The sequence below is a fragment of the Podarcis melisellensis genome, assembly GCF_964234715.1.
Source record: "Podarcis melisellensis genome assembly, chromosome: 13".
NCBI classification, from domain to species: Eukaryota; Metazoa; Chordata; class Lepidosauria; order Squamata; family Lacertidae; genus Podarcis; species Podarcis melisellensis.
The window spans coordinates 425573-445261 of NC_138545.1; the positions used below are offsets into that span (position 1 = coordinate 425573).

The 19689-nt window shown below is 53.3% G+C and overlaps 1 protein-coding gene across 1 annotated transcript; it reads left to right on the plus strand.

Annotated features, from left to right (window-relative positions):
- Positions 1 to 122: 122 nt before the first annotated feature.
- On the plus strand, positions 123 to 19221 carry PELP1 (proline, glutamate and leucine rich protein 1). Its single transcript, XM_081884845.1, has 18 exons — positions 123 to 252; positions 459 to 523; positions 965 to 1070; positions 1274 to 1423; positions 2190 to 2261; positions 2359 to 2418; positions 2964 to 3114; positions 5665 to 5794; positions 5888 to 5975; positions 9382 to 9470; positions 9568 to 9684; positions 10240 to 10390; positions 11007 to 11148; positions 11273 to 11328; positions 12009 to 12215; positions 14429 to 15238; positions 16157 to 16867; positions 18899 to 19221. The coding sequence occupies exons 4-18, from the start codon at positions 1295 to 1297 to the stop codon at positions 18989 to 18991; spliced, it is 3006 nt and encodes a 1001-aa protein (XP_081740971.1). The 5' UTR covers positions 123 to 252; positions 459 to 523; positions 965 to 1070; positions 1274 to 1294; the 3' UTR covers positions 18992 to 19221.
- The last annotated feature ends 468 nt before the right edge of the window (positions 19222 to 19689 follow it).

The following is a 19689-nucleotide window of genomic DNA, read 5'->3' on the forward strand; positions in this document are numbered from 1 at the left end:
TCCCCGCGCATGCGCCCTTGGCGGGGGTGGGGAGGCGCGATGGCGGCGGCGTTGGGGTTGTCGGCGGGGTCCTCCTCCTGCTCCGCGTCGGGGGGTCCCGGGGGGGCGGCGCCGTCGGGGCGGCTGGTGCTGGAGACCCTGGCGGGGCTGCTGCGGGGGGGCGCCCAGGCCGGGACCCCCCCGGAGACGCCCCGCGGCCTGGCCGGGCTGCTGCGCTGCGCCAGGGAGGCCGGCGGGGGAGGGGGCGCCCAGGTGAGAGAGAGGGGGGGGCCGGGGAGGGGGGGGGAGCAGCAAGGACGCCATTGGGGAGCCACTACCCCACCTGCCCCCCCCCCATGCCGGGTCCCACCCTCGGAATAGCCTTTTCCCCTGGGGGGGGGTCCCGCGCATCCCCCTTGCGCCTCCTGAGCATGAGCAGAGTGCCTCCCCTCTGACAGGCTCCCTTTGTCTCCCTGCAGGCGTCGCCCACCCTGGGGGGCCTGGTGAGCCTCAGCAACACCCGCCTGGGCTCCATCAAAACCCGGTGAGTAGCCGCCTCCCTCCCTCCCTCCCTCCCCCAGGCACTCTGGACCACAACTCCCAGCATCCCTTGCAGTCCTTGGTCCTGGCTTCTGGAGCTGCCATTCCCGCCTGGCAAGGGGTTGGGATAGGTGACCCTGGGGGTCTCTTCTCACTCTACCAATTTCCCAGCACCCCCTTTCACACTTTCTGGGAAACTTGCGGCACCTCTCTAAAATTGGCGCAGCACTGTCGCCCCTGGGCCGTGCTGGCTGTGGGTGGGGGCTTGGAGGCCAGGTGTCTCAGGATTGGGACCCAAAGGGGCATCTAGTCCAACCCCACCACCCGCAGGCTACTGGGACCTTTTTCTCTTGACACATCATCGTCTGGCCAGGGTTGGTTTGGATGACCCTTGGGGCCCTTTCAGCCCTCTGATTCTGCCCTGCTTTTTCTTCTTCCTGCAAAGGTTTGAGGGCCTCTGCATCCTCTCCCTGCTGGTGACCGAGAGCTCCACAGAAGCCTTCAGCCAGAACTGCCTGGGCTGGCTGCGCAGCCTGCAGCACCTCATTCAGGTGAGGGGGGGCGCCAGTGCCCCCCACCCGCTCCCCCCCCCCAGGCCCAAGAGCTCCACAGCTGCACCCACCAGGAGAAGCTGCCCTTTCTGTGGCCAGGAAGGCTGGGTGGGTCGGAGGTTTTGGGTGCCTTAATGCTCCTTGACTGAGGAAAGCTGCCCCCCCAACTAACCTCATTTCTTCTCCTCTCCCCCCCCCCCAAGTCTCAGGATCCGCCCCCCACCATGGAGCTGGCTGTCCTCATCCTCCGTGACCTGCTGGAGTATTCCTGCCAGATCCCTGAGCTGGCACGAGACATCGGCACCAACCACATCCCGGGGCTGCTCACCTCCTTGCTGGCTCTCAAACCCGAGGTGAGACCCCCAACCCAGTTGGGGAGCTGGGGGTGGCCTGCATCCCCCCCCCATGTACATGTCTGAAGGCATAAAACAAAACCCACAAATTGAATGAATGAATATTGTTTAGTATGGCAAAACAGCCAGCTTGGTAAAACCGGAAATTCAGCGTAATTTTTACATAAATATTGAAACAGTCTAAATAGAATTTAACAATCAATGTGCTAATTAAATAGCTGCACCCCCCCCCCCCGTAATGTGACTCCCCCGCTCCTTACGTAAGAAGCTCAGAGCCTGGCTGGGTGAGGTTCCAATGGCCAAAGACCTCTTTGCACCAAGGGGTTGAAGTAGACTGCCTCTGCAGCTGGAGGCTCCATAAGGACAGAAGAGACCAGCTGCTCGGTCAGGCAAAGGCCACGGCGGCCAACCAAGGGCCCATTATGGGAAACCCAGACTCAGGATTCGAGTGCGAGAGCAGCTGCCCCTCCTGCGTGTTCCAGTATCTGATGTTTAGAAGCATGGATTGGCCGTGGAGGCAGAGCACAGCCACCAGCAGCCCTCTTCTCCTCCACAAATTTGACCAGTCCTCTTCTATTGTGGGGGCCATCCCATCTCTGCCTCTTGTGGCAGGGAGCTCCGCAGTTCAACGAAGAAGGGCTTTCATTGATCCCTCCTGGATCTCCCCACATCTGGCTTCTCTGGCTGTTACAAGAGAGCAAACTTTTATCTCACCCTTTTCTCTTTTCTGACCCCCCCCCTCGCCCCCCCCCGGGACTCTTCCTAGTGCCAGATTTCCACCCTGGAAGGAAGCAAGGCCTGCATGATGTTTTACCCCAGGGCATGTGGCTCTTTGCGGGTAAGTCTTCTGTTTCAGGGGGCAGAGGAGCAGCACTGGGTTGCAGAATCCCCACTGACCTCTCCCCCCCCCCCATCCTTTTTTCCCTGCCTCCCAGGGCAAACTGGCGGCCTACTTCCTGGCCCGCGTAGATGCAGAGACGCCCCACCTGCAACAGGTAAAAACGAACCTCTCTTGCCTTCCCTTCAGCTGTGCAGGGACCCCCACCTTGTGGTTTAAACTGGGAAACTCCCCTGGGGGCAGGGGGGTGTTTGTGGGACCTGGGAAGAGCCCCAGAGCAGGTGGCTCAGGCCAGAGGGGCCCAGCATCCCGTCCTCCCCACACCTGGCCGACCAGGTGCCCCCAAGGGGAAGAATCCCACCAGCAGGGCCTGAATGACCCCGTCAGAAGCTTCGTGGATATTTTATAAATCCCATTTCTACGGCCCGCCTTCGTTCCCCAAGGTGGCATACGCAGCTCCCCCACTTTATCCATACAACAACCCTGTGAGGTAGGCCAGGCTGAGAGAAGTTACCCCCACCGAGCTTCATAGCAGCGGGGTGGGGTGGGGGTTGAACCCAGGTCTCCCAGGCCCTCGACCTCATTGAATCCCCGTGAGAACTCTGTGAGGTGGGGATTTGAACCCAGACTCTTTGGGATCCCTTCCCTCTTTCCCCTTGTGGGCTGCCCCACTGATGCTCTGCCTCCTCCTCCTCCCCCCAGCTGGCCTGCGACTGCTACGCCCTCCTGCCCTCTCTGGGCGCCGGCTTCACACAGGGCCTCAAGTACACCGAGTGCTGGGGGCAGCAGGCCCACTGCCTCCTGGCCACGCTCCACAGCCTGCTGGGGACGCTCTACGAGGGCGCAGAGACAGGTGCGTCTCCTCATGCTTTTCATGTTGATATTGCTCTTACTTTCCGGGAGGGGGTTAGCAGGGCTCGGAATTCGCCAGGCGCATTTTGCACCTGGCTGTCGGCTACTTGCGACGATGGCGCCTTGGCATCTCCACCCTCGGGGGATCCTTGGAGCCGGGCTGTTTTCTCACACTGTGGCACCGATTGTATGGTCGGCGGTTCGAATCCCCACGGCGGGGTGAGCTCCCGTTGCTCGGTCCCAGCTCCTGCCCACCTAGCAGTTCGAAAGCACCTCAAAGTGCAAGTCGATAAATAGGTACCGCTTTATAGCGGGAAGGTAAACAGCGTTTCCGTGTGCTGCGCTGGCTCGCCAGATGCAGCTTCTTCATCGTAAGATCTCAAGGCAGTTTGCAGAAAATGCAGGATCAAAACAAGTCAATAAGTAAAACCGAACAGCAAAACAGTAACCTCCCCCTTTCCACAGACTCATTTAAATAGCTGTATAATATTAATCTGCCAAAGGCCTGGCTTAAGAGGAATGTTTTCGCCTGGCACATAAAAATTAATTATTATTATTATTATTATTATTATTTGTACCCCGTCCATCTGGCTGGGCTTCCCCAGCCACTCTGGGCAGCTTCCAACAAAGATTAAAAATACATTAAAATGTCACACATTTAAAACTTCCCTGAATTTACTTAGTTATTAATAAAACACACAAAAAATTGCAGGTAAATTGGTCCCAGATTTCCTAAGACTTTCCTGTACCAAGAGCAACACCTTGAACTCGATTCAGTTGCAAATTTGCAGGCAGTGCAGGTGTTCTCTGCCGATAAGACCTCCCTCCTGTCAGCAATTGTGCTGCAGAATCCTGCACCAACGGCAGCTTCCGGATCAAGTGCGAGGGAAGCCCCACATGGGGGGGGGGTGCAAACTAAGCCCCAGCCAGGAGGCTCTTGTTTTGCAGGGCCATATTCCCAGCAGACCTGCTCACGTCATGCCCCCCTTCGGCTAATTTGAGGCCGGGGCGTCTCCTGCCCTTGAGGGAGCAATTAAGATAAGTGCTTTGTTGACGAGCCAATTTGACGTGTTGTGCGGAACCCACATGACGGAAACAGGACCAGTGATGGATGTTGACGGCGGAGGAGACGGGCAAAATCCCAGACCGCTCTCTGTTGTGATCATTGCGTTTCAGCCCCGCTGCTCGGCCCCAATTCCCCTTTCCTGGCCATCTGGCTGCAGCTGGAAGCCCAAGGAACTCCTTCCCCAGAGGAAGAGCGAGCAAAAGTCTGGGCTGTTGGCCTGCCTTCCTGCATTGCGGGGGTTGCACTAGATGACCCCTGGCGTCCCTTCCAAGTCCTCCGTTCTGTGATTCTGTAGAAGCAAGAGTCCTTAAGTTTCTACTCAGCGTGGTATAAGTTTTTCTCCCATGAACAGCCCACTAAACCTGCTGCTCCACAGATAAATATGGGGGCAGATTTTATTGAGAACTGAATTGACCCCCCCTTTTTTCCTTTTCTTTTCATTTTTGAGAGTACAGTATTGTATTCTCAGTTGATTTCTGTGTCTTCCTCCCCGTTGTGTCTCAATTTTATTTAATTTATTTCTATATTATTTTTTTGTCTGCTGCACTTATGACTTTTACTGTATTGCCTATGAGCTTGTATTAATAAAATTAAAAAATTAAAATACTGTCCTTGTGGTCCAGTATTTTAAAAGAGCTTGCAGTCGCTCTCCTACCGTCTTTTGGGGGGGGGCCTCTTTTAATTGCAAGAAGCACCCTCTTACCTCAGTCTAGTAGGGCCAAGCAATATATCCATATATCATCCAAAACTGGTTTGAAGCCCATATCGTGATATAGGTTTCGTAATTTTTGGCCTGGTGATATATCACAAATCGTGGTGGGTGGGTGGGTGTTATGCAAAAATCACAAGGAAGGAAAAACCATGAGGCCGGTCAGGACCTCTCCAGAGCGCCATCTAAGTCTCAGAGATTGTGATGCTTCAGTATATCGCAATGTTTAGCTGGTGATGTATCGCGATGTTGAAAACCAGATATCTCCCAACCCTCAAGCTCTTACCTGAGATCAAAGATTCTTTGTGCAACATGTTCTTAATTTTTGTTCCTTATCGGCACTTTAAATGAGCATCTTAGACCAGGGCAGTCCAACCTCTCAGATCGCAGAACCCGCGAGCCACACGCTGAATTAAATTTCCGTACTGGGAATGGAAAGGCCTGCCATATATTTAACATACGCGATTCATATACTTAATTAAATATATATCAATAAATAGAGTTTGTAGATTTAATGTATTTAATTATTAAATTGAACTGATACACAGATGTATTTGGGTATAGGTCGGAATAGAGCTTTAATAAGTAAAAATGCACGAAAAACGAATGTTTAAGTGCTGTAAGATGTTTCTTTTTGAATGCTGCCAAGTGCTGCACATTGGACCACCTTGCAGGCCACTTTAGAGCTGTCCTTCTGCAGGTTGGGATAGATGACCTTTGGGGGTTCTGATGGGTTCTCTCCCCCCCCCCCCCCGTTCCCCCTCCTTCTCCTCCAGATCCCCTGCACTACGAAGGGCCTGGCGTGGAGATCCTGCTCCCGACCCCCGAAGATGGAGAGGTGAACTTCATCCTCCACCTGAAGCACCGCTTCTCCGGACTGGCCAAATGCCTCTGCCAGATGCTCAGGTCGGGAGCCCCTCTCCCCCCCCCGCCTTTCCAGCCTTGCCGCTGTACTTGAGACCCCCCCCCTTAAACCCAGCGCTTCATTTGCCGTTCCAGTAATGACTTTGTGGCTCCCGTCTCCGTCCCGGTTCAAGACATCCTAGACCTCGTTTGCCGCGCCCTCAACATCTCCACGAAGAACATCGTGAGTAGCCATGGGGGCAGCGTTGGGGTCAGGGTGGGGCAGGTTCCCAAGCCGAGGGGGCACACAGCCCCCCCCAGCCACTCTTGGCGGCCTCCAAAGGAAGATTAAAATACAATTACCTATTAAACATTAAAAGCTTCCCTAAAGGAGGCTCCTTTCAGATGTCTTCTAAATGTTGGGTAGTTGTTTATCTCTTTGACATCTGGTGGGAGGGCCTTCCACAGGGCGGGTGCCACCACCCAGAAGGCCCTCTGCCTGGTTCCCTGTAACTTGGCTTCTCGCAGGGAGGGAACCACCTCGGAGCTGGACCTCACTGTCTGGGCAGAACGATGGGGGTGGAGACACTCCTTCAGGTCTACTGGGCCTTTGAGGCCGTTGAGGGCTTTCAGGGTCAGCACCAACACTTTGAATTATGCTCAGAAGAGTTTGGAAGCTGGGAGGGCCCCCCAGGGCTCATCTAGCTCAACCCCCTGCAGTGCAGGAACCTCAGCTAAAGCATCCAAGACGATGGGCCTCCCGCTTCTTCTGGAAAGCTGCCAAGGAAAGGGAGCCCCCCTCCCTCCAAGGAAGCCCCCTCCCCTATCAAACAGCTGCTTCCGTCAGGAAGTGCCTAGTAGGGACCTCCTTCCTTGCAACCCGGACCAAAGAGGGGCTGGAGGAGGGGGCATCGTAAAGACTGAATGGAAAATGGGGCATGTTTGTTATTGGAAGGTAGAATTCCAGGGCAAGGTGAACCCCTTATGCAGTTTTAATTCCTCTAATTTGACCCCCTGCGGCCAGTGCAGTAGCAAACTGGTGTGCTCCTTAAATGGCCGTTTTGTACATGGATGCATGCTTTGAATATTTATGCCAAAAAAATGTAAATGACTTACAAGCTTACATTTAAGGAATAACAAAGTATAGCAGAATTATATGTTGCTGTAATGCGTTAATGTCATGATGCATATGTGAACGTAAAAGCTACATATATACTTGTTACATTGTCAAAATTATTACAATCAGAATTGTTACTTCTTTTGTAATGATTTTATTTTTTGCAATGGGATATATATATATATATATATATATGCAGGTTTTGGTGTCCTCGGGTGTCTTCCCGTGTAAAAGTTGGGGTGTCTAGGCGACGTTTCGACGAGGTCTCACTCGTCATCTTCAGGCTGGTGCTTTCGGCTTCTTGTTACTGGAACAGAGCAGGATCTCAGTGTTTGAGTTCCTATAAATACTGTTGAGGGGGTGTGGTGTATAGCCTCCAATGTTCTGGGCAGAGAGGAACACGTACTTCATCCACAATGGACAACCAACACGTACTTCATCCACAATGGACAAAGATACAAACAGATAGAAGGAGCACCTATGGGATCACCCCTCTCACCGGTCATCGCAAACCTGTACATGGAACACTTTGAAACCAATGCTTTAGACAAGTCAGAACACAAACCCAAACTTTGGCTCAGATATGTTGACGACACCTTTGTAATTTGGCCACACGGGAAGGAAAAACTGGATAGCTTCCTCACACATCTCAACAGCCTACACCCCAAAATACAATTCACTATGGAAATAGAAGCCAACAACCAACTTCCCTTCCTTGACGTCCTAATCTACAAAAAACCTGATGGCTCCCTAGGACACACTATCTACCGGAAAAAAAACACATACCAACCGCTACTTACATGCACAATCACACCACCACCCTGCACAAATAAACTCCGTAGCCAAGACTCTCATCTCCAGAACCAAACGCCTGGCTGACAAAGACCACTTGACAACTGAGTTACAGAATCTCTCAAATGTGTTAATTGCCAATGGATACCAGCAAAACAGGGTTACGAAGCTAATCCAAAAAGAAACACCCCCCAAAAACCAAGACACAGAAGAAAACAATGGCATGGCCCTCCTTCCTTATATCAAGGGCACTACAGATAAAATTAGCAAAATCCTCCATAAACACAATATCAAAACAGCCTTTTGCACCAACCAAAAAATAGCCAATATCCTCAGAAACCCCAAGGATACAATCCAGTTGGAAAACCAAGGGGTCTATGAAATACCCTGCAAAGTCTGCCCAGCCACGTACATTGGACAAACAAACAGACGAATAAATGCACGTATCGCAGAACACAAGAATGCCGTCAAAAAAGAAGAAAAAACTTCCTCTCTTTTCCAACACATGAAAGAAACAGGACACGAAATTAATTTTGCAGATTCCAAATTGCTCTTTAACATGGAACATCACCACAAGAGAATAATCATGGAAGCCATCGAGATAGAGAAACACCCTCACAACATGAACAAGCGTGACGACACATCCCGCTTGCCAGACATCTGGAAATTAGCCCTCCCCACAAAAACTGACACCAGATCCAGAGGCACACAGAACGCTATCACCAATCAACCACACCAGACCCAAACCCAGACCCTCTCCACAGATAAATTACAGACACCATCCAGTAGCCAAACCATGGTGGCACCTCCGGATGCTGCACCCCCCTGCAATCCCTACACAGATCTGGCTGACACAGGCCACAAAACCACAGCTCGCCCCTATACACGAAGCCAAGCCAGAGCACAACTAAGTGCAGTACAGCCATCTTCTCAGAAAAACTCTTCACAAAGTTCAAGAGGTCAAGACACAAAGACTTTAGCAACTAATCCACACCTAATGACCCACCTAAGTGGTACTCAGGATATCACTCAAGAAATCACTCAAGATATCCCTCAAGTAATTAAGGAACAAAAGAAGAAAAGGCACACTAGCCTGGGAACTTCCTCTCTGCCCAGAACATTGGAGGCTATACACCACACCCCCTCAACAGTATTTATAGGAACTCAAACACTGAGATTCTGCTCTGTTCCAGTAACAAGAAGCCGAAAGCACCAGCCTGAAGATGACGAGTGAGACCTCGTCGAAACGTCGCCTAGACACCCCAACTTTTACACGGGAAGACACCCGAGGACACCAAAACCTGCATATATATATATATATATATATATATCACTTGAAAACTTATCCCTAAAGGCAGTCCTGGCCAAACTTGGCCTTCCAGCTGTTTTGGGACTACAATTCCCATCATCCCTGACCCCTGGTCCTGATAGCTAGGGATGATGGGAGTTGTAGACCAAAAACAGCTGGAGGGCCAAGTTCGGCCAGGACTGCCTTAAGGGATAATGAAGCTTAGTAGAATGGAGGTTTACTGCTATGGCTACGGCTATGGCTATTACTGCTTACAATAATACTAGAAATAGTAATGAAGCCTAGTAGGCAGAGTCATCCTGTGACCTTGGTCACTTTATAATGGGGGGTGGGAATTGGGGGCTTGGCTTTGCTTGCACGGCCGATTGTGTGTGTGGGGGGGGGGTGCTTCTCCCTTCCGCCCCTGACCCCCCCTCTCCCCCTCCCTTCCAGAGCTGGTTTGGGGACGGCCCGCTGCGGATGCTCCTCCTGCCCTCTGTCCACCTGGAGGCCCTGGACCTCCTTTCGGCGCTCATCCTGGCGTAAGTCGAGGGGAGAGGGCGTTGGGCACCCCCACCGGCTCCACCCTCCCCCGACTGTCCCTTCTCTGACGCCCCCCCTCTCGCTTTCCCTTTGCAGGTGCGGCCCCCGCCTGGTGCGCTTTGGGGCCACCTTCTGCCGCCTCTTCCCCCAGGTCCTGACCACCTGGAGCAGCGGGCGAGACCTCTTCCCCCCCGGGCAGGAGCGCCCCTACAGGTGTGTGGGGAGCCGAGGAAGAGGGGGGCCCTTGCTGCTCTGGCCAATGTGTACCACCACCCCGGGGGGGGGGCCTAGAGAAGGAGGGAGCGAGGGGGCGTGTTTGTGGTTCTCCCCACAGCAGCCCTGCGAGGGAGTTTCGGCTGAGAAGCAGCGGCCAGCCCTTGAGGTCTCCCAGTGCGCATCACAGCCAAGATGGGGGATCCGGACCCCGACAGTCCTCACAGCGATGCCACACTGTCTCTCCAGAAAGCTGCCTCCCCCCCCCAACAGACCAGTTACTGCCTCCCTGCCTAGTCCAGCATTAGCGACACCCCTGCAGGGTTGCCTGGGTCAGGCCTTCCTCTCTCTCTCTGGGCCTCTCCTCCTTCCTTGGAGGTTTTTAAGCAGAGTTCCAGTGCCCCCCTGTCCGGGGTTCTCTAGCTGCGATTCCCGTGTTCCAGGGGGTTGGGCTGGATGACCTTTGGGGGCCCCTTCCAATTCTGCATTGCCATGGGTGAGGTGTGGGGCCTGCCCGGCTGCCCCCTCTTCCAGCTCCTCTTCCTTCCTCCTCAGTGCGGTGCGGACTCGGCTCTACGAAGTCCTGGATCTGTGGGTCCAGACGGCTGGGGCGGCCTGTGGCATCCTGCAGGGACCCAGGACCCAGAGCGAGGCCCTGCTGGGTCACCTGATCAGCGACATCAGCCCCCCGGCCGACACCCTCAAGGTGAGCCCCCCCCCAATGAAAAAAGAAGTATTGGAAAGGGGAAAGGAAATGAAGGACCACGAGATGCTGCAGGAAATCTTGTTGAACAGAGAGTGGAGCTGATAGTTTGTTGTACTGACTTGACTGGTGTTTTTAAATAATTATATTTTCATCTAGTGCATGGAAAATATTCCCTCTTTTGCTAATCTTTCTTTCTTTCTTTCTTTCTTTCTTTCTTTCTTTCTTTCTTTCTTTCTTTCTTTCTTTCTTTCTTTCTTTTCCATCTCTTTTCCTCTCCCTTTATCTCTTATTTTCTTCTGCTTCTTTTCCTTGTTTTGCATCTTAAGTAGCTGCAATCTGGTTGTATTAGGGGAAAATCTCAAATTGAAATTTGATACGAATGAAGTATTTGAGCTGCGCTGATGAATTCTCTCCCCCACCCCTCCCTCCTGGCCTCCGGTTCAAGGCCTCTCTTCCTCTTTTTAAAATAATAACAACAATAATTACTATTTTGTCATTCGTATCCCACCCATCTGACTGGGCTGCCCCAGCCGCTCTCTGTGGCCTCCAGCAACTATAAAAGCAGAATAAAACATCCAGAACTTCCCCATCCCCTTCTCTCTCTGACCCCGTCCAGATGCGGGACAGCCGGCCGGCCTCGGACCTGAAGCCCAGCGCCCCCAAGAAGCCCAAGCTGTCTGACCTGGGGCCTTTGGGGTCCCTGCACCCCAAGCAGGACTCCCAGGCCAACAGCAGCACCTGCCTGGCCGCCTTGCGAGGTAAGGAGACCTGTAGGTGAGCAGTGGGGTGGAGAGGGGGCCAGGCCTGGGGCTCTGCTTCTTCCAGTCCCACTCCCCCCAAACTCACTCCCCCGACTCAACTCTTCTCTCCCCCCCCCCCCAGGCCTGAGCCGTGCCGTCCTCCTGACCGGAAGCCTGATGAAGGAGCAGGTCCACAAGGTGAGGGGGCTGTGGGGCAGCCCTGGGGGACTTGGGGGTCTGGGCTGCCAGGCAAGGGGGTGGGGTGGAGTGCCAGTCCTGGAGGCCCAGCTCTTGGTTTCCGGAGAGAGCCTTCCCCTCGCAGTGCTGTGGTGGTTGGCCGGTGGCGTCTCTCCCCAAGGAGCTTTCAGTGCGGGAAAATGAGACAGAGAAGTTTGATGAAAGATGAGGGGAAGGAGAATCTGTTTGTTGATTTCAGTCCTGTTGAATGTTGTAAATGGTTCCTTAAATCAGTGGCTATTTTATTCTCTTTGTGAAGCTGCTTCGAGGTTGATTTGTTTACAGTCGGGGGTGTGTAAATTTTATGAAATGAAATAAATAAGCTGACCAGCCACTTTGTTGTGGGGGGGGGGGCGTTGGTCAGAACAACCTGAAGCGACATTTTTAATTGTTAAATTTATATCCCTGCCTTTGTTGGAGAGGCGAGAGGGCAGCTTCCAGCATAAAACACAAGATACAGGACAGACTGATAGTCAGAGCAGGGCAGGGAGTCTGTTGGTTGACCGTCCGCCTCCTTTTCCTCAGGGTGGGGGCTAGGGAACCCCCCTTCCGCCATGAGGGCCAGGAGGATCCCCCAGACCGTCTTGCATGTCCCCCCCACCCAAAAAAGCAACTTCTCTTGATCTTCTTCCTCCCCACAGAGGCTGCAGGAGCTGGTGGTCCCTCTGCTCATCCGCCTGGCTCAGGCCGAGACCCCCCCGGGGTCCCCCTACGCCAGCGCCCCCTGCCGTAGGGAGCTGCACCGCCTCCTGCTGGCGCTGGTCCTGGCCCCCCCGCCCTCCTGGCCGCCCCCTTTCCACTGCGCCCTCCGCTTGTTCAGCCAGGGGCGCGCCGACCCCAACCTCCAGGTGAGTCTCTCTCTCTCTCTCTCTCTCTCTCTCTCTCTCTCTCTCTCTCTCTCTCTCTCTCTCTCTCTTTTCCCCCCAACACTCACTTGGGGTTTGGCCCAAAGGGAAGCCGGGGAGCAGGGCAGGAAGGGAAGAGCCCCCTCCCCACCTTGGGCATCTCCCCCCCCCCCACCTGGAGGGCCTAGTCTCTGCATAGCAGGTAGACTGCCTCGCAGCCTGGAGGTTCCTCCTTCGCCAGCCCATCCGTCCATCCTCCTCTCCCCCTTCGCCAGTCCTGGAGGCAGGAAGTCAGCCCCCTGGCTGGGCCCTGTTAAATGTTTCCTAAAAGAATTGCTTTACTTTATTCATAAATAATACAGGGTGGTTTTTAATGTTTTGAGTTTTTAATGTTTTAATATTTTGTTGAAAGCCGCCCAGGAGTGGCTGGGGCAATGCGGTCAAATGGGCAGCATATACATAATACAGGTGAAACTCAAAAAACTAGAATATCGTGGAAAAGTTCCTTTAGTTCAGTAATTCAACTTAAAAGGCAAAACTAATGTATGAGATCGACTCACGACATGCAAAGCGAGATGTGCTTCTACTTCTCAGAGGTCCAGCCTTGCTCGATTTGCAATCCTTGTTTTGCTGATTTCCTTGAATATTCTCATTTTCTGAGGTTGTTAATTTGGGGTTTTCATCAGCTGTACACCATGATCATCGCAATGATTACAAATCAAGGCTTGACAGATCTCGCTTTGTATGTCACAAGTCTATCTCATTTATTAGTCAAAACAAAAGTTTTATTATTAGTCAAAACAAAAGTTTTATTATTAGTCAAAACAAAAGTTTTATTATTAGTCAAAACAAAAGTTTTGACTATGGCAGACCAACACGGCTACCTATCTGTAACTCATTTATTAGTTTCACCTTTCAAGTTGGATTACAGAAATCAAGGAACTTTCCCACGATATTCTAATTTTTCAAGTTTCACCTGTAATAATATTATTATTAGAAAGTAAACCAAGGTAAGGCAGTAACTGCTACAGTTGGTTGGAAGCAGCTTAAGGTTGGGCTTGATCCTTGAGCTTGTTGCTCCAGAGCAGCACAGAAAAGGCCCACTCCCCCCCCCAAGCCTGTGGGGCTGCTGCTTTAGTAGGTTTTCTTTTGCAAGAAGGTGGGGGTGAGTTGTAGCTGCCACAAACCCAGTTTCTTCCCTCCGTTCAACTAGAGTAAGAAATGGCCTTTTCTCCCATTCAAAACCATTTATAGGTTAGCCGCAGCAATGAGGTTGAGCGTTATTTCTCTTTCATTTTCTGGAATAATTATAATAATAATTATAATAATATAATAATTATAATAATCTATAATAATTTATTTATACCCCACCCATCTGGCTGGGCTTCCCCAGCCACTCTGGGTGGCTTCCAAAAAAATACTAAAATAGCGTAATACATCAGGTCCTGAGGGTGTAAGATATCCCGGCATGTCAGATATATTGGCCTGCACCAATTTCTGGAATATTTCTTTTTGGGAACAATTCTGAAAGACGTGTGCGTCCTCTGCTTTATTTAATCCGGGTCTCCAGCATTTGTCTGCTCTTGACTGGCATATTGAGTTCAGTCTATACGGTGCTCAAATACCATTAATAGGCAGTTTTGAAATAGTTCTCCTTTAGCCCCAGCTCCCTGGATTTCCTGGCTGTTCTCTGACCTGAATCTCCCCCCACCCCATTTTCTCCTCTATGTGTCCTGGTTCTGATCTAGGCTCAACCCAAAACCCTTCCTTTTATGCAGATGGGAGATACATTTCCCGTTTGTCCTCTCCCTCCATTTCCCCGTATCTGTGCATCAGAAAGGAGATCACACCTCTAATCGTGCTGTAATTATTTGCATAGTTTTAATGGGTGGGTGTATAGCTTTAATTCTGTGGATGTTTAATCATTTTTTAATTGTTGTTTCTCCCCCACCCCCTTAAGTCTTCAGCCTGCTCTTATTTTTATCTCCTAAATGAAATTGAGTCCAGTTAGGTATAAATAACAATATTGTGTATAAATAAGGACATAACCTAATCTGTGTTTTCTGCTTTCGTCATGTATTTTTATGTTGTGAACGGCCCGGAGATCAGCGGATGAAAGGCGGTTTGCAAATTAAAAATTATAACAGTAATAACAAAAATGCAACAATAAAAATAATAAAAACAATTTGGCATTTCTTTTCCTCCTCCCTCCGCAGGTCTCTTCCTTCTGCACAGAGGCCCTGGCTGTCTGCAACGCCCTCCTGCACCCCCGGGTGCCCTCCCTGCAGCTCCCTCTGGCCGCCCCCCCAGGGGGTCCCCAGGCCCCCCTTCCGGGCCCCTCGGAGCTCTCCCCCGCCCTGGCCTCGCCCTTCCGCCCGGCGCCCCCGGCCCCCTTCTCGGCCCCCCGCCTCCTCCTCCCTCCCCCCGCCTCCTCGGCAGCCAACCCCCTGGGGCTGCCCCCCCCAGGCATGGGCTCCCCCGCCCAGCTGCCCCCCCGCCTGGCCCCCGAGGAGCCCTCCCTGCCCACGTCCCCCGGGGCAGCCGAGGCGGCTCTGGGCGCCAAGCTGCGCCGCTCGGTCTTTGTCCACTACGACAAGGAGGAGGAGGAGGACGTGGAGATCTCCCTGGAGAGCGACTCGGACGACTCCGTGGTCATCGTGCCCAAGGGGCAGCTTGGCCAGGGCCCCGGGAGCGCCATGGTAGTGGCGGCCACCGCAGCCCAGGTCCCCACCCCGCCCGCTCCTCCGCCAGCCCCGCCGGCCCCCCCTTCCCCCCCGCCAGCCTCCGAGGAGACCCCTCCGGAGCCGCCTGCCCCGCCCCTCTCCCTGGGTGTCCCTCTGCCCCCTGCCCCCGTCGCTGTGCTGGCGCTGCCCACCTCCCCTTCCCCCGCAGCCATGGACCCCCCGTTCCCCGCCTTGGTGGAGGAAGACCCCACCGTCATCAACATCAACAGCAGCGAGGAGGAAGAGGACGATGAAGACGACTACCCGGAGGACGAGGAATACTTTGAAGAGGACGAGGAAGAGGTGCCCTGGGAGGCAGGGGCCGGTCAGACCGGTGGCATGTTAATTCTTATTTTTTATTATGATGGCCAGGCAGCGAAGAGGCAGGGCTTGTGGGGCGGGTGGTGCTGTGACCCTGTGGGTCATATTCATCCCTGCTTTCCCCCCGGGGGAAATCGCACGCAGAGAGCCATAAAACGTCAAACATTTTTCAGTGTACATTGAGAAGGGTTACAGGTCATGGGATGTAAAACGCGCCTGGCTCCGTACCAGTCTTTACACCCCCAAGTGCTCAGGCCGTTTGGGTCTCAGTTGTCGCCCTTGGCAGGCCTTGGGCAGCCCCACTCTCACTTCCCTGGGACATCTGGGGAAGCTTCAAGAAGATGCTGGATTGCCAGCTTGTGAAGCAGACTTAGGAAAACATCACCACTGGCTGTTTCTGCCACTTTGGGGGTTAGATAGGAGTTTTAGTTTATGGCCTAGAGAGCACAAGGGTTGAAAAATGTCAGCACACGGGAGCCTCACACAAGTCATTCCCTGATGGATTTCGTCTTGAGGTTAAATGCCGTTCATATTGAAATACTGTTTTTAAAATCAAAAACAGACACTTTGGTCTCTAATGTTGACATCACCCCAAGCCACAGCTGTCAGCCCCCCACCTGACAGGTGAAGACGGGGCTTGCTCTGGGCCCCGATCAGGGGTTGCGGGATGAGGGCAAGGGGCTCCTTGGCAGCCATGTTTCTTTCTGCCCTGGGTGGCAAGGGGTTGGGCTGCATGACCCTCAGCCATGTCCCTCACAAGGTAGCAGGCTGCCCTTCGCTGGGTGCCCATCAGGCTGTGGTTCCTGCGCACCGGGGTCGGGCTGGATGGCCTTTGGGTGGCCCTCTCCCAACACTACAGTCCTGATTCTCTCCCACCCCCTTATTTTTTTTGCTGGCCAGGAGGAAGAGTACGACGAGGAGGATGAGGAGTTTGGGGAGGATCTGGAGGAGGAAGAGGACGAGGAGTTTGACGAGGAGGAAGGCCTGACGGAGGAGGAAGAGGACGAGGAGGAAGGCCTGACAGAAGAGGAGGAGGAGGAGGAAGACGGGGAGGAGGAGGAGCGGAGGGTGCTGCCCTCACTGCCGCCCCCACTGCCGCCCCACCGGAGCGACGAGGAGCCGCCGGAGCTCTTGCCCATCAAGGACGAGCCCCCCAAGTTGGAGGAGGAGGAAGAGGAAGAAAATGAAGACGAAGAGGCGGCCGCCGGACTCCTGATGGAGGTGGACGAGGAAGCCTTCCACCCCCCAGAGGAAATGGCAGAGGAGGAGGAGGAAGGAGGCCGGCTGGAGCGGGACCCGGGGAAGGCAGAAGGCCAGGCATCTCCTCTGCGGACGGCCGAAGGGCAGCCCCCCCTCCCCAGCGCGGCCCCCCTGCCCTCCGTGAAGCTGGAGGAGGAGCAGGGCGAGAAGCAGCCCCCCCAGGAGGAGCAGGAGGGTCCCGCGGCTGCAGCTGCCCCCCGGACCACGCCTCCACAGGGGCAGGAGGAGGAAGAGGAGGAGGAGGAAGTGGTGGTGCACGAAGGGGGCCGGAGAGAGCCAGGAGGGGCGGCCCCCGAGGCTGCAGGGCTGCGGGCGGAGTCGGAGAAGCAGGAGCCGCCGCCGGGCGAGGAGGTGGGCATGAGGGGCAGGGCGGGAAGAGAGGGCACGGCTCCCCCCCCCCCCCGCACATGTGGGGAAGAATATTCCTTCGTTAACTGAACTCTGTATGGTGCATCTTCCACTCTGGGGCGCTAGTGGAGCTCAGGGTGTGGCGTTGAAGAAAGGAGCCTGGGACGGCTCAGTCGGTAGATCAGGAGACCCTTCATCTCAGGGTCCTGGGTTCAAGCCCCACGCTGGGCAAAAGATTCCTGCACTGCAGGGGGTGGGACTAGGTGCCCCCCCCTCCGGGGGGTCCTTCCAACTTCTCAGTTCTATGACTCCATCATTCCAAGTATGAAGGCATTACAGGTGGAGAGTTTTGTTCGGTTTGGTAAATTTGTAGACCCCTAGATCTCAGGGCTTTCGCAGTGTACAATTACAATCTAATAAGCGCAAAATGCATAATAAAAATCAGAACAATGATCCCTTGGGATCCCCTTCCAGATTCTCACAGTTCTCTGGTTCTGTCCTCTGTCCCGGGTCTGAACTTCTCCCCCTTCCAAGAAAGGGCGAAAGTGGGAGTGAAATTATATCAGTTTAGAGTTGGCTCTTCTCTCTTTCCAAATTAAGCTGTTTGTTTGACTTCTACACAGTGCTGCTTTCTATTTATTTATTCATTTGTTTTGCTTCACAAAATCTCTTCGCTGATTGGTTGTAGAGGGAAAAGCCTTGAAGCCAGAAAGGTTTTCTCAGTGAAACCACATAAAGATTTTATGAAGCAAATAAGTAAACCTCAAAGTGGTTTGCAAAAGGATGATGATGATGATGATAATGATAAATTGTCAATCAGAAAAGTTTGCAGCAACAACATTTAGGCTTCTGAACAGTTAACACAGCAAAAAACCGAAAACAGAACAGGAACTCGCATGCTCTTCGTAATGTGGGTTGTTGTCTGAAAGGAGTTTACCTGTGAGATCGCTTTGCCCCACGTGCTCCCACTTGGCCAGTTCAGCCGGCGGATCTGGCCCTGCTGCAGGCGCCGCACGACACCCGTTCTGCCTTTGTAAGAACTCTGGCAGCCCCTGCCCTTTGGAACTCCCCGCCTCTTGAGATCAAGCAGGCTTCTTTGCTGTACTCTTTATCAGCAACCGCTAAAACCATTCTGGTTTGGGAAGCCAGCAGGAGAACAATCCAGACAATCCTGGCTACACTTTGAGTGGCAGAAAAAGTCCTCTCTGGGGCGGCGGAGAGCCTGGAGGGAGGGTGTGTCTAGGGCAGGTTCCCAAGTCTGGAGCTGGGATGCTTTATTGTGCAGGTGGTGGGGTGGGAGGTAGTGGGTGTTCTGCAGTCTCTCCAACTTTGGGGGGAGCAGCGAGGGGTCTTGCAGTGGCAGCTGGGAACAATGGTCAGACCCCACCTGGGCCCAATTTTCGGCACCCCAGTTCCAGAAGGATATGGGTGAGAAGCTGGAAGGTGCGCAGAAGAGGGTGAGCAGGTTTTTGAAGGGTCTGGAAACCAAGCCTTGTTTATGCGGAACAGCTGGGGGGAGATGGAGATGTTTAGCCTGGAAAAGAGACGTGAGAGCCGACTTCCAGTATCTGAAGGGTTGTCACAAGGAGCAAGCTCTGGAGGGCAGGATCCGAACCCATGGTTTCAAATTCCAAGAAAGGGGCTACTCAACGTTTAGGCTTTCCTGAGGGTAAGAGCCCATCAGTGGCAGAGCGACTCCCTCGGAAGGTTTTTTAATAGGTTGGATGGCCGCCTGTCAGCGATGCTTCAGCTGTGATTCCTGCATTTCGGGGGTTGGACTAGATGAGCCTTGGGAGGCCCACAACTCTGTGATTCTCCAAGGCCTGCATTCTGGGTTTGCTCTCTGTGTGTACGTCTTTTTTTAGATTGAGTGCTGAAATGCTGTCTTTTCCGCCAGTCTTCAAAACTTTGTTCAGCTAAGCGCCCTAATATATTTACTAGACGCCTTGTGGGGGGATACCTCCGGTGGGTGGTGGGGTGAGTTGCCATGCCAGCTGCAATGAAGTGACCCCACCTAATTCTCTTCCCCTGCAGGGCACAGAAGTGGATGAAACAGAAGCCATGTTGGCGGACTTTGTGGACTGTCCCCCAGACGAGGAGAAGGTGCCATCCGAACCCAGTTCCTGAGGGGCCGCTGGATCCGCCCTGGTCAACGGTGGTGGGTGAATTGGGGGCTGAGAAGGGGGGCGCTGTGATCCCCGAAACAGACGTTCCCCGCTCTGCGCATCACTGCCTTCTGGACTGAGGAGCCTCCATATTCTATTTTTTTTATGTGTTTGTGTTTTGAGGGGAGGAAGGTTTGGGGATTTGGTTTTTTTTAATACAAAAGACATTCAATAAAATTTCTTTATACTGCATGTTCACTTTGGTTTGTGGTGCATCTGGGGCAAAGGCAGCAGGGCGAGTCGGACCCCTGGGGGGGTCAAGGTGGAAGATTTATGCTGCTCCCGAGGGCAGCATCTGAACAAACGAGAAAGGAGATTCCGACTGAACATCAGGAAGAACTTTCTTGACAGTAAGAGACTCCCTTGGAAGGTGATGGACTCTCCTTCAATGGAAGTTCTTAAGCAGAGGTTGGTTGGATGGCTGTCTGTCATGGATGCTTTCATTGAGATTCCTGCTTTGCAGGGAATTGGACTAGATGACCTTTGGGAGTCAGGGTTTCCTGTGTGATCCAACACCTGCACACTTGATCAGTAGGCTGAGCCTTTTTGATATTGTCGCTCTGTGGAATAAGAGGCTCCGCAGTTGAGCTTGGTGAGTGAAGGATCAGTTTCAGGTTCTGCAGCCAGCCGTCTCTGGCCGCCGGCCAGGCAACCTCCCCT

Coding starts and splice junctions, on each gene's coding strand:
- PELP1 (XM_081884845.1), top strand. CDS start 1,295: ATGGAGCTGGCTGTCCTCATCCTCCGTGACCTGCTGGAGTATTCCTGC. Junction 2,262..2,358: donor GGGCATGTGGCTCTTTGCGG/GTAAGTCTTCTG, acceptor CCTGCCTCCCAG/GGCAAACTGGCGGCCTACTT. Junction 5,795..5,887: donor TGCCTCTGCCAGATGCTCAG/GTCGGGAGCCCC, acceptor TTGCCGTTCCAG/TAATGACTTTGTGGCTCCCG.